Here is a 14,447-nt window from a genome sequence, read left to right on the forward strand (position 1 = left end):
AGCCAGCCAGCCGACCAACAAGCCAGCCAGTTAGTCCGTGGTCGTCAAGACTTGAGAGAATCGGGAACTCGTGGAACAAGAACAGAGACAACACTGACCTTCCTCATATACGTGTCCACATAAAATATTATGATGTGGTCACGTTCGTGACGACAATTCGCGACGACAATTTCGCGAACTTACGACAGTGAGCCTTGTCTTTCTCCTGCTTTTACAGTGCTTATACAGACGCGATTTTTATGGTTGCCTACTTTAAATCTGGATGGTATAATAGTGTGTTTTATACATAGATAAAACTATTTTAATGAAGTATTGAAAAATTTAACTAGATATACACACAGATCTGAAAATAATCTTGTTGGACTAAAAATTATTATGTAGGACACTCAAGGTTAATGAGCAATTTCACAAAAGGTTTTGACATTTCAGAAACTAGCTCGAGCGTTCTACATAATTATTTTGGTCTAAAGAAATTATTTTCAGATCTGTATCTAGCATAATTTTTAGATACTTTAATAAAATTGTTTTTTTTTGTGTAGCTGAGAAAAAATGTACTAATTTTTAATATTTTGATAAATATTTATTTTAATAATACTAAGTTGACGTTTATCTCCAGTAAATAAATATTTATTAAATGAGACAATGATATTTAAATAAAATGAAATATAAAAAAAATAATATTTAAATCGAATTAATTTTTTTTTGTACCAAAAATAAATACATATTTACATTCAGTAAATATTCAGCTAGTACTATTCGAATAAATATCTATTAAAGCTCAGTACATTTTTTTAGTGAGTAGTAAACTCATTTAATATATTAAAATACAATTATATTTTTTAAATTGTTCATCGATTCAAATATTTTTTCAAATTATTGTATGTAGTAGGAAATTTTCGGATTTTTGTTACTTTTTTTTTGTTTATCACGTTCTCTACTTTATGCTTTCTCGAGACTGATGAAAATTCCGTATGGAGTAGAAGGTTAGACGACAATTCCCGCGATTTCGAGATTAGGCAGACTGCATTATTCAGAGCTCGGGTTGGCGGGATACTCGTGTATATTTATAAGCAGGCTCCACAACAGGGCGGATTCCACTTCGCGATTTGCACGTTCGGAATATCTGTTTCGTTGAAATGTATCTCTAAAATGTTGAATTGGTTGTCGAGCCTGCAATGTCTTAGATTACCGTATACACGATGACAAGTTATTATTCCAGCAATCAGAAATTGACCTTTATATCGTTTCATTACTTCAACAACGACACAACTAAAAAACAAAGTTTTCCAAAAAATAAATTTGAACGTTTGAAATTATTAAAATCTTAGTATTAATTTTGAAATGCAATTTTTGATGTAATAACTGATTTTAGAGGAATAAAAATGTGTAACTCGTAAGTATGTTTTTTTTTATATTTCTACTCTTTTTTTTCTAAACAATTTAATGATATTTTTTTATTATATTGTTGTTATAACAAATGATATATGTTTGAGTAATACCTTATTATTTTAAAATCAAGGTATTGCTCAAGGAGTCGAAATAAAAATTTCAGAAAACTTAAACACTTTATGGAAGGAGTAACTTTTATACATTTTTTATTGCTTTTCTACCAGAAAATCCTTAAAAAATTTTTCTATTGTTCATAAATTGTAGTAATATATTAAAAAAATTCTATAGTATCACAAATTCTATAGAATTTTAAATTCTCAACACACATTGGCTTCGAGTTTATAACTTCGAAGTCGCAGGAAATATTTTAACACAGAATAACGCGTTAGGTGAGAATCGCAAATGAAAACCGAGCTGCTGTATGTCACGATAATCTCCGAATTCACGGGGCCTTTTCATGGAGCATTCGGAAATTCATACCGTCACGAAATATTGAACCCTTTAATGAGCTCACAAGCCGAGACTTTACGTTGTTGTAAATTAAGTTCGTTACAGCTGTACCGTCTCTCAAGTTTTTTACTGATTCGAGAAGCGTCCGCTTTGGGGGTCGGGCCCGCTTACGGACAATGAGAGAATAAATTCGTGACGCGCAGCATCTTCTCTCGATTCTTGCCGACGAGCTCTTAATGATCCCCCAGCGGAACATGCTTGTACGTAGATATTATGGCGTGCGTTCTTCGGCATTTTACAGTACGAACGAATTTTCGAAGCGAAGCGAAACGAGCAACGCCCATTATCTGCACGATATGGCTGTCGGCAGACGTTATTGTACCATGAGAAAATCGCGAGGAGCAATTCTTGAGTATAAGTACAGAGAAACGAGAAATTCGCTCGAGTACGAAGTTAAAAAGAATAGTTTATGGACACATTGCTGCGTTGATGGAAAAGTGTCACCTTTCAAAATTAGTAATTTTTTAATAGAACATTTTTAAAACTGTGAATTGTTACATACAACGTTTTAATTAGGATAGTGAATACAATTCGTTTAACTTTATTTTCTTTTCATATTATGCTTTCAATTACAATATATTGCTTTTCTATCAATGCAGCGATATAATAATATTGCACTGAAATTTATGTTTATTTAATATTTCTTATTTAAGATTTTATTTAATATTTCTCATTTGAGATTTTTTTTTTACGAAAGTTAATTTATTGGCAGAAACTAATAATTTTCTTTTCATTGAAAGTTTTAATTGTACATGACAGAACGATTTTGTTGATGTATAAAACAGCTAAAACAGCTGGATATCGATCTGAAAACAAAAATAATTATGTGAAACATTTAAACATTGATGACAACATTGTAAAGTTTTATATCCTATATAATTATTTTGGTGATCTAAACAAAATTATTTTCAATCTTTCTCTCTCTCTCTCTCTCTTTATATTTCTAATTCTCTTTCTCTCTCTGCATATGCATGTATGTATCTAACTAAATATTTAACCGTAGATGCTTTGAATAAACTCAAGAATGAAATGTTGGATCCATGAATACGACTTGGTCCGTTTTTACAATCGTGACAGACGATTATTAGCTCGTCGAGCACATGGAACTGTGAGAGAAGTAACGGTAAACCGAACCTCTCGTATCCCCAAACCACTCGCGACTCTGAAGAACACCGTTACTTGAAGAACTTCTCTCCACGAGAATTTTTTTCGTTTCGCCCGTCGCACGCAAATCTAATTGAGAACTTAATTACATTTGCTGTGTAGCGTAAAGAAGAAATGGTCAATGTTCTTCCGGTTTTCACCGAGACGCTCTGACGGATAATGATTGCAAACAGCGATTCGCATTAATCCGTAGAAAATTCCTCCTTTCCGTCGTCGGATCCGTGTAGAAACGGACCAGAATCTATAATTGCTTCAATTACACATCATAGTATCATTGTTTAGCACACGCGATCGGTTAACATTTAGAAATCGCGTTAAGACGTATTTCTTCAATGTAATATCTAACGAATACTAGCATAACTATAAAAAAAAATTATTGCAAACTGTATGTATAATTTTATTTCGTTCTCTTTTTTGCAAGCCACTAAACATTTTTTTAAATTTTGTCATAACAAATGATTAATATAACGTATTCTGTGAACTTTAGTTATTTTTATACGAGTCATTAAAATTAAATTCATTCCTTCTACTCATCAATATTTATATCTATGAAGTTATCATCTATTTCTGTACTTAATTTACTTGAGGAAATTAAAGATGTTTTCCAGAAATACCATTTTTGTTTGCAGACACGTCAGTCACGGATCATCGTAATGGGCGTACATCCTTACACATGGAACTGTTGTCGTCAAAGGCTAAACGCGAGCAGACATTACGCAACATTCTCACTGCAAGAAGACGACAGATTTTGAATCAACGTTTGCATGAGCCTCACCGGATTCTTTCTAGTCGTAGGCCACGACCTGGCGACATCATTTCGAAGGACCCTCAGGACGTTCTGGAAACCCAAGAGACTAGAAATGGCATTTACGTCACAAACGCTCGAACAGAGATATCGATGAAAGAGGAAATTCCACAATCATCAAGGAAGCCGATTGAAAAAATCGTTTCCGTGATCAGTCTGAACGCGACGGGAGGAGAGTTGGAATCGCGAATCACGAAAACATCTAAAAACGAATCTCTATCGCCGACGACCGAGAAGAACGAAAACATCTCTTCGACACCTTCTTCGATCGCTTCAACGCCAGCTATCAATCAAAAATTGGGAGACGCAGAAGTGCGCAAGAAGAACACCGTATCAATGCCAGAGTCATTGTACAATCACTTCCGACCAGTGGAGAGTAATATTCCGGTGGAAGATATGTCGCAATTTCTTTATTTCGGCCAGAAGCTCCAGCCGGATGCGCTGAACATCACCAGCAGCAGTAATAACTCCGTAGAGACGACATCGACGAACCCGACTTCCTCACGCAGAAGATATTCCACAAAGAGAGTCACCGCGACGATCGCGACGTCGATGGAGGAGATTATGAACGAGGAGATGAATATTGCGTTGGAAACGTTAGAACGCCGAACGGTTGAGAAGAATCAAGTATCGAGGATTAAGAATACGTTCAGAAGCTCAGGTAACGGGTTATATTATCGGAAGCCAAGGCCCACCGCGGACGTTGTGTCCAATATTATTCCCGGGAACGAGTCGAGCCCTGGTATCGTCGGTGGCTCGGAAATAAAGAGCGAGATGAATACGGTGGACAAATTCCACCGCAGCGACTCGTCCGCTTATGCAGACGGAAGCCGCGATCGAGTCCCGCTAGAGAGAAAAAACGCGGCCCATGTTAGCGAGGTGAACACGACGACCCAGATACCGCGGCAATTCGATGTTGAGGCGAGGATCATCGTGGAGAGTGAAATCGATGCGAAACTCTCGAACGAAACGGCTCCGAATGGGACCGCCGAAAGCTTTCAGAGGATCAATGATTTTGGGAAGGATAGCGAAAAGAAGAAAGTCACCGAGGCGGAGACGGAAGCAGGGAACGCGGAGAAATCGGAGCACAAGTTAACGGGTGTTGAGAGGACAATATCAACATCGCAGAGAGAGAGTGAGAAGTCTCGAGAGAGCGACAGCACCGAAACGACGTCGTTGGTACCATCGCGGGCGGAATCGTCGACTCTGCGAATCGTCGTGCCGGACAACAGCTTCGGGCTGTCGAGTTTCGAGAGCGAGCGGAGCCATCGGAATACCGTTAAGCAGCAACCGGTCGTGGATCCCATCGCGGATCGACCGGTTCGCGTGTCGGCCGGCGGCGACGTCGTCTCGAAATCATCGCCATCATTGACATCGCCCTCGAAGACGGAGTCGTCCGCACCTGTCGTCGTCGTCGACTCGGATCAACAGCCGCAGGAGCAGCAGCAGCAGCATCCACAGCAACACGTGTACGCTTATACGATAACGAACGTGACGCGATTGTTGCGCAACTACACCGGACCCGGATTAAGCGGCGAGGAAAGACGGGGAGGAGGTAGTGCTGCTAGTAGCGGTGCTGAGATAACGAGCGGTGGATCGTCGCAGCAGCGACCGCAGCAGCAGCAACCACCGCCGCCGCCGCCGTCTTCTCCTCTTCTGCTTCCTCGTGCCAGTGATGGCGGTATAGAACCGGCACGAACGCCGACAGGACTCAGTGCTGGCGCGACCGTCGAGCCAGCCGCAGCTGCTGGTGTGTTGCCCGGTGTAGTTGACAGTCTGGTGGGGGAACGATCGAGGAAAGCTGTTTCGCAACAACAACGAGGTGCAGCCGGCCAGCGAGCGGCAGTTACTTGGTCCTCGTTGCATTCAGCCACGAATAACGATAGCGTTGTCTCGTCGACATCCAGATCCACCAAATTGCCGGAGATCGCAAACAGAGGTACGGTTAGATGGAACCACACTAAGTTGCGAACCAGCGAGCAGGAGGGTGCTAATGATCGGAGATTCTTAAGGAAGAGCGCCAGCGCAGTGTTAAATCAAAGATCAACTATAAGCGAAGAATCTTCGACTCTGGTGACAAGCAAGCGTCACAGAGTGTTGGCCTCTTCGAACGGGGTGTCTCCTTCGATACCAGGTACCAGGAGACTGAAGTCCAGTGAGGAGAAGATCGATAGTGCTAAGGATAAATTAATGGTGAACGATCGATCGTCGAACGGGACACAAGTTGCGAATCGCAGGAAAATTTCGGACGATGAAGTGCCAGGTGTTGATTCTCTTCGGGAAGTTACGCGTGCCAGCGGGGTAAACGAAGTGCCGAGTGACAATAGTTTTCAAGAAACCACCGTCATGGGGATCTTAAATCGAAATTCGAGTGCAACCGACGAGACATTAGACGCGACCGATTCGTCTGTTCTCGTCGACGCGATCACGACGATGGAGCTGGAAAAGTCTCACGTTCTTGAGGAAGATATCGTTACTACCAAGTCAAGTTTAAATGAAAGCGATATCAGGAACAACGATCAGAAAGACGATCAGGATATCGCGATGCTGAACAAGACCGAGAGCAACGTGAACGCAACGATAGACGGGATCGGCGAGACGACCGTGACAGTGATCGAGCAAGTGGATGAAGTCGCGATTACAACGACGACGACAACAACGACGACGACGACAACGACGACGATGTCGACAGTGCCGGCCGCTCCGGTTTTCCCGGTCACGCCTAGAATACTGTCGGAATTGGAGAGGACCACTACCGATCCGGAGACTAACACCTTGAGATTGACGGACGCCGCGAAGGAAAACAATCTGGACCCTTCGGAGATTCAGAAGAGGTACCGAGCAAAAGATGCAACGACGTCATCAACAACGACAATCACAACGGTTTCGCCAATTCAGAATGACGTCCATGTAAAGACTTCGAGCAGAAGGTCGAAGGTCCTACCTACCTCGTCGCCGCCCACGATAACGAAGAATGGGAAACGCGTGTCTGGCGAGAGATCGCCGGAAGTCAGGGCACGTAATTTATCAGACAAGTCAAAAGACAAGGACGACGTGCTACCGATCATGCATCTGTATAACACGTCGGATATCTTCAACAGCAGCGGGTCGATGGACGGGTTCGCTCGAGATACGGAACATGTGATGCTTCCGGTGGATTCCGAGTCACAGAACGATCCCGCATTGACGACGATGATCATGGGAACGATGACGACGTCGTCGACGACAACGAAGAAGAATCTCGAGTTAGCGACGACTGTCGATAACGCGACGGAAATTAGTGGAAGTACATCGACCACCGTTCCCGTTCCCAAGTCTAAGGAACCCACCGTTTTAACAAACTCACGAAAGGACAAACACGAGGAGAATCGTGAATCTCAGGAATCTGCTGTTCCTCCAAGGTCTAAAGGTTCCTCTTTCGTAAACACAACCAACAGGACGAGGTACAGACCTGCCTATCATCATTCGATTCTGCCGGAATACAACGGCACGATGTATCATCCCAACGGGCTCAACAGGACGTTCTTCGAGACCGGAGAACCGATCTCGGTGAGCCCGCGGGAATCGATGAACATCAGTGAGGTGATATTGAAGCAGCACGACGGCGACGTGATCGCTCAGGAGACGGTTGCTGTGGTCGGCTACATCCTGGCCACTCTTGTCGTCTTTCCCATCGCCGTCGGCGTCGGGCTCATTCTCAGAAGACTGATACTTAGGAATCGTAAGGTGAGCGAGTTTGAGGTTTCGAGGTCGCTTAGCGTGCCAGCGTTGCGATCGATTTAGCTTAGATCGGGATTAGAAAGTATGCGCGAATCGCCACGCTCTAGATCGATTCGTGATATTTCGTCTTTCTCTTTCTCGAGATGGAGTCTCGCATTGTGATCGGAGAATTGGTAAACACGATTTGAATCCGTTTATAAATATCAAAAACACGTGATTGTGAGAGGGATACTTAGGAAAGCTTTGCGGATACACATTGGATTTATATTAATTAATATGATATTTATGGTATTTTAATAGAAAAGTACTGAGAATAGCACGTAATTTTTATAATTGCCAAATGTGTGAAATTTTTTCAACAATTTACTGATTTCAAATGAAGACATTTTAAAAAATAATGTAACGTAAAAACTATATTTTTGAAATTAAATATCTTATATTTATTTAAACTCAAATAATCTTCAAGTAATTTCAATTCTACAGTTCAATTCTTTTTGTAGTTCTTTTGTCTATTTCATAAATTTAAACATTGTTGAACATTAAAAGATGAATAATTGTTTCCAAAATTTGCAAAGAAAAAAGTTGGAAGAAGACAAAATTTAGATTAATCCAAATTTTTATTATCGAATTAAATGTTTAATTAATAAACATCCACGAAATCTTCTAAATTCTATTAATTATTTTATTGATTACAACTGAAGATTTTTTACAAGCAAACTATGTTTCTGAAATTTTACATATCTTAATATTTATTTAAACTCAAATAATTTTCATGCAATCTCAATTCTTTAATTTACAGTTCTCTGTTTTGTATTTAATATAATATAAATTTAAATATTATTAAACAGAAAAAATGTCACGTAGATAATTGTTTTCAAAATTTTCAAAGAAAAAAGTAGGAAAAATTGGAAACAAAAATTCAGACCGATCGAAATTAAATTTTTCGATGAATTGAACAAGATTGCCTAATATTGTTTAAGTAAGTAACATAATATTTCATTCTGATATGACTTATAGAACATTATGATTTAATTGAAGATCAGATCTATTCTCTCTTGAGTGTGGTTGCGATCAAGATTATCGTATCAGCGGAAGAGATGGGAGAGCGATGAAAAAGCGTCACGTGTAACTCTATTTTTAATTGATGCACGACGGGATACTGAGGTACAAATTGCTGTTCATATGACAGTGCCACTTACGTACCGTTACGCTGCATGACCAGGCGATTATCATCGCGAGTTTATCGTATGGCTATTTGGCTAGCGACGTTTGTTATATCGCAGCGGAATCGTGCTAACATTTTGATAATTAACGCATAATCGACATTTGAATCGCTGTTGTTATGGACTATTAGATGATCTAAATGCGGTTCGCTAAACTCATAATTATTAGAAAGTATCGTCTTGAATAGCTATTGTAATTAAAACGGGTTTTAAAGAACCCTCTGAAGCTGATGTCAAAATCTGTAACACAGTTATGTCTTACTGACAGAGTCTTAGGTGTTGGAATTAATTCGTAGCGTTTTACAAGAGATGGCACAAGCAGTACACTATTTCGTTGTTACCTATAGTTCTGTATACATTGTAAACATCTATCATAGGACGTCATTTGCCGTACATAACCTTTCTTGAAATCATAAATAACAATACTGTATAATTCATTGAATATGTCAAAATTTGTGCCAGATAAAGTGTTTTTGCGGGGAGTTTTGCTTCATTACTTTAATATGAACAAAAGTGCAGCTGAAGCTCATCGTATTTTAGTGGATGTGTATAGTGAACATGCTCTGGCTGAGCAAACGTGTAGGAAGTGGTTTGCACGTTTTAAAGCTGGTGATTTCGACTTGGATGACAAGGAGCGACCTGGTCAGCCGAAAAAATTTGAAGATAACGATTTGCAGGCACTGCTCAATGAAAACTCATGTCAAACACTTAAAGAATTATCTACGTCATTGGAAGTTGACTTCTCAACAATAGGAAAACGTCTTAAAAGTTTGGGCATGATCCAGAAGGAAGGACATTGGGTCCCATATGAATTGAAACCAAGGGATATTGAGAGACGTTTTCTCACGTGCGAACTGCTGCTTCAACGGCAGAAAAGAAAAGGTTTTTTGCATCGGATTGTTACCGGTGACGAAAAGTGGATCCATTATGACAATCCAAAGCGCAGAAAGTCATGGGTTAAGTCCGGCGAACCATCAACATCAGTGGCAAAGCCCAATATCCATGGCTCAAAGCTCCTGCTCTGTATTTGGATCAGAAGGGTGTCATATACTACGAACTGCTAAAACCGCATGAAACCGTTACTGGAGATCTCTACCGACGGCAACTGATGCGCTTGAGCCGTGCATTGAAGCAAAAACGGTCGGAATACTTCGAAAGACACGATAAAGTCATCTTGCTGCACGACAATGCTCGCCCACACGTTGCAAAACCGGTAAAAACATACCTGGAAACACTTAAATGGGAAGTGCTACCGCACCCGCCGTATTCTCCTGATATTGCACCTAGCGACTACCACTTGTTTCGATCATTAGCTCATAGCTTGTGCGAGCAGAAGTTCACATCTTACGAAGATTGTACAAAATGGTTCGATTCCTGGATTTCATCTAAAGATGAACAGTTCTTCCGACGCGGTATTCATTCACTGCCCGAAAGATGGTCAAAAGTAGTAGAAAGTGATGGGAAGTACTTTCATTAATGTATTTTTTAATGCTCATGTGAAATAAATAACATTCTTTCATTAAAAAAACGCTACGAATTAATTCCAACACCTAATACATTTATGAAAAAAACGATTTAACTATAAGATCTAACATTTTATTGGAGCTGAAAATAATATTATAATTGAATTATCAAAATAATTATGTTGGAAGTTAAAAAATGATGAGCAAAAAAATTTTTTGATATTTTATCATTTACTTGAATTTCGAACACAATTATTTTGCGTTGTTATCACGGCCGTGACTTCGTCGTGAATGAATATCAAACGCGGTCATCAAATAATTCCTTCGCGAAGGCTAGCTTTGCAGTGATTCATGAAATGGTTAACTATCCCTTCTCCCTTTCCCTCCCCAGCAATTACTACAAGTTCATTGTATGCAGAATAATCTCGGGATGATTCGAGCACAGTATCATCAGACGAAGCGTGGCGTATTAGTAAATGAGAAAATGAACGCGAACGTTGGATAATGCGAAAATTGTTCGGCTCATTATCTACGATGATTCTTTTTCCGTGGAATTTTCCTCGAATAGTCAACAAGAAGGTTGCGATGAAGGTCGAATATCTTCTCGTGCGAGCCTCATCAACATAATCGTGTCTGAAAATAAGGATATTTGTGCCGAGCATTACATTTGTGTAATTATTAATAATTACATCAATAATGTACTTCAACAATTAGATATGAATGAATTTATACTTTAATATTTACTCTTTAGCATTCCTTGGTGAACCACATTTCTAGTCTATATTGCAGTTTTTAATTGTGAAAATTCCGTTTCTTGTCTTGGTGAGAACCACATTTTCTATTATATTATAGTTTTTAATTACGGAAATTCCATTTCTTGCGAATAAGTGTCAACAATCTTTTTGGCGTCAGAAATGATAGCGGGATTAATGGCGCAGACCACAAAATTTCCGGAAATGACATAAGCGAAATGCTTTCACGCCCGCGAGACGTTCATAAATAATAACGGGGGCATAAATTTAAATTTAACCTGACAGTCATGGAAATAAATCTGAATGGCGGTACAAAGGTTTGCGTGGACGGTAAAAAAAGGAATACGCAAATGAAGGGAGAAGGGAGAAAGGATGAGTACAGGGGCCATATAAATAAGCGAGATCGTTTTCGGGCTTGCCAAGTTAGTTCAGATGAGGTCGATGCTAAACTCGGATGTGCTGTGTTCTTCAAGATTGAAATTTCATCGTCGACAGGCAAACCGATCCGTTTTCCTGATGATTCTCGCATGACATAAGCGACTCTATATAGATGCTCTTCTTTAAAATAACTTGTGCATGAATACGTTGCATAATTATAACCAAATATGATTGATACTTGGTGTAGAGAAAAATTCTTCATAATTCGCAGAATACAAAGTAACATTACATCAATATTGTAATTTTCCACTCAACAACTGCCATGTATAATATAGTGGAAAATTACAACATTGATGTTACTATTAGTTTGTGCTCTGCGGGAAGCAAATTATTCTCTTTATCACTATTCTCATATTAAAAATATTCCAGTGCAATTTAATTAATTTTATTCTTGAAAGCTACGAAGATATACAATAATTGGTCATCATTTTTGCATTATTTATGTGCATCTGATCGCCTTTGTAAAAAAACGACGTTATATATTTGCATGGAATTATAATATATTCGTCTATTCCGGCAATATTGTTCGCGGAAATACTCACAGGACACCTCAATTTATCCCACTGATCTTCATTGCGTCTCCCAATTAAACGGGAGTGACGACCGATTCAAATGGCTCGCCGATGCGCGTGCGAGCGGCATGTTGCACATACATTCCGCTGACGTTGATTTGCTTATGCAGGTGCTCGAGGAGTCGGACACGTCATCGGAGATAAGCTGCAGGAAGGACGCTCTTAATCTCGAAAACGGCGACTTTAAGACGTCCATCGAGAAGGCGATCACGAAACTACCGAGGATACAGCACTTGGTGAGAAATTAACGAACACTCTCAGATATTTAATGCGACAGCAGTCACGTAGTAATTGTTTGCACAGCTTTTTGACGCGTCGTCACATGGTGTGAATTTTTTCAATTGCATTGTACTTTATTTAATTTAGTGATCACGCAAAAAGATATTTGGGCCAAATAATTTACGTGTATCCTAATATCAAAATTAATTTTATTCATATTTTATAAATTATTTATTCAAATAAAAAGAACGGAGACAGAACGGAGTTGTTAAATTACATTAATAAAAATGATTTTATTTATAAATCAAATTAATTTGATAAATAATTTTAAAAATTAAAAAAAGAACATAAAAAACCACAGCACAGGTTGTCGGTTGTGATGATTAAAACTTTATTCAATAATGAATTATTCAAGCGTTAATCAATACCCATATCAATAAATAAGCGATTAAACGTTTCGGCCACAATCTGGCCATCTTCAGTAATTAAACATCCTTTCAAAACGCAAAAATTTTTTACATTCAGTCGAAATAAGTACATCGGTCGTATGTTAAAATAGATTAAAAGTGTTCTTATTAGTGTGACGATGATCGTGCGGCAATATTACAACACCAGCTTATATGACAGGATAAAGTATCATCACAACCGACAGCCTGTGCTGTGGTATTTTATGTTCTTTGTTTTTTTTAATTTTTAAAATTATAACCACTTTTATTTTAGACATGATAAATAATTATAAATAAAATCAATTTTACTAATATAATTTAATTAATAGCTGTCTCTTTGTTTTTTATTTGAAGAAATAATTTGCATAAATATTCAGAGCGAGTTATTGCATACATAATAATATATTGATTTCGTCACGCGTTTCGCGTATGGGAAAATCGCATTATGCATAGAGACACGTCAATGAAAAATCCCGGAAGTTCCTTAACATAAAAGAAATTTACGTCAGCAATAGACGCGAGACAGATTAATTCCAGACGACGCGACGTATCGAACGTTTCATGCGCTCCCATGCATGTCAATTAGCAGCTATTTTTTAGGCAATTCTTAACTGCAGTTTAATCTTCATCTCTCCGCGCAGTGTCACGAAGCTGAGAAACCGCCGCCTCCGCCATCTCAAGAATCCAGATGGGAGTTTCCTAGAGATAAGCTTAGATTACAGACAGTCCTCGGGCAAGGAAACTTCGGCCAGGTGAGAAGATACTTCTTGCGGCATCCCTATAAAAAAGGCAGCCTGTAATTTGCGGCTGTCGGAAAGATTTTAACGAAATACCTGAAGTCCATGCGGAAACGCAATCTTCGCGGCCAAGTTCAGCAGTTTCTTCTTCCGATATTTCCTCAGCGATTTTATCTATTCTTTTACTTGCGCAATTCTATCGACGTTGATTTCGACAGTAATAACAGCTTTCGACGTGCGCGATTTGAACGTCGTACTTATTTATAAGATACAATAATGGGTAGTTAGCATAATACATTCGAATTGATGCAAAATTGTGAGAAAACTTGGGGAATGTGTAATCTATTGTGATGGAATTTTTTTTTCTATTAATTAAATAATCGCACAGCGATTGGTATAATTGTTTTCCCATTGTGATTATAAATTTCCAAAGTAGTGGCAATAAACACCTCTAATAACATAAAACGAACAGGAAAAAGATTAAAATCCGTAATCTTAAATTATGATTATCAATAATTGGCATTATTTAGATGGAATGCATTTACAAAAATGCAAGAGTAAATTAATTGCAAATTTAAAAAGGAACAAAATCTTTTTAAAGCTTACAATTAATAAACATTTGAAATATGATTAAATTGCAATATCAGGTGTGGAAGGCCGAAGCTGACGATTTGACAGGTCATCAAGGCACGACTCGATTAGTAGCAGTGAAAACCATCAAAGAAGGCGCTTCTGATCGAGAAAAGGAAGACTTAGATCGAGAACTCGAAATTATGAAGCAATTAGGCAATCATCCAAATGTCGTAACACTTTTAGGTTGCTGCACTGAAGAAGGTAAGTTGTATATAATATTAATCTGTTTGATATTTTTTCAATAAATACGTGATGCAGAACTTACGTATACAAGAGTAGCTATACAAGATATAAAAGATTGAAATTATACAGAATGTTAAAAAAACCCTTTCAGCATTTATATTTTATTATTATATGTAAATACATCCTATATAAT

At 38.7% G+C, this 14,447-nt stretch overlaps 1 protein-coding gene across 2 annotated transcripts in view; it reads left to right on the forward strand.

Moving 5' to 3' along the window:
* LOC105149623 (Tie-like receptor tyrosine kinase) overlaps positions 1 to 14,447 on the forward strand; it is a 187,241-nt gene that overhangs the window by 157,775 nt on the left and 15,019 nt on the right. For both annotated transcript variants that reach the window (XM_087411970.1, XM_087411971.1), the window contains 4 exons: positions 3,693 to 7,594; positions 12,147 to 12,272; positions 13,343 to 13,453; positions 14,086 to 14,272. In XM_087411970.1, the coding sequence (XP_087268096.1) occupies positions 3,693 to 7,594; positions 12,147 to 12,272; positions 13,343 to 13,453; positions 14,086 to 14,272 (4,326 nt within the window). The remainder of the gene's footprint in view (positions 1 to 3,692; positions 7,595 to 12,146; positions 12,273 to 13,342; positions 13,454 to 14,085; positions 14,273 to 14,447) is intronic.

The sequence above is a fragment of the Acromyrmex echinatior genome, chromosome 12 (genome assembly GCF_024713525.1).
Source record: "Acromyrmex echinatior isolate Ae372 chromosome 12, ASM2471352v2, whole genome shotgun sequence".
NCBI lineage: Eukaryota > Metazoa > Arthropoda > Insecta > Hymenoptera > Formicidae > Acromyrmex > Acromyrmex echinatior.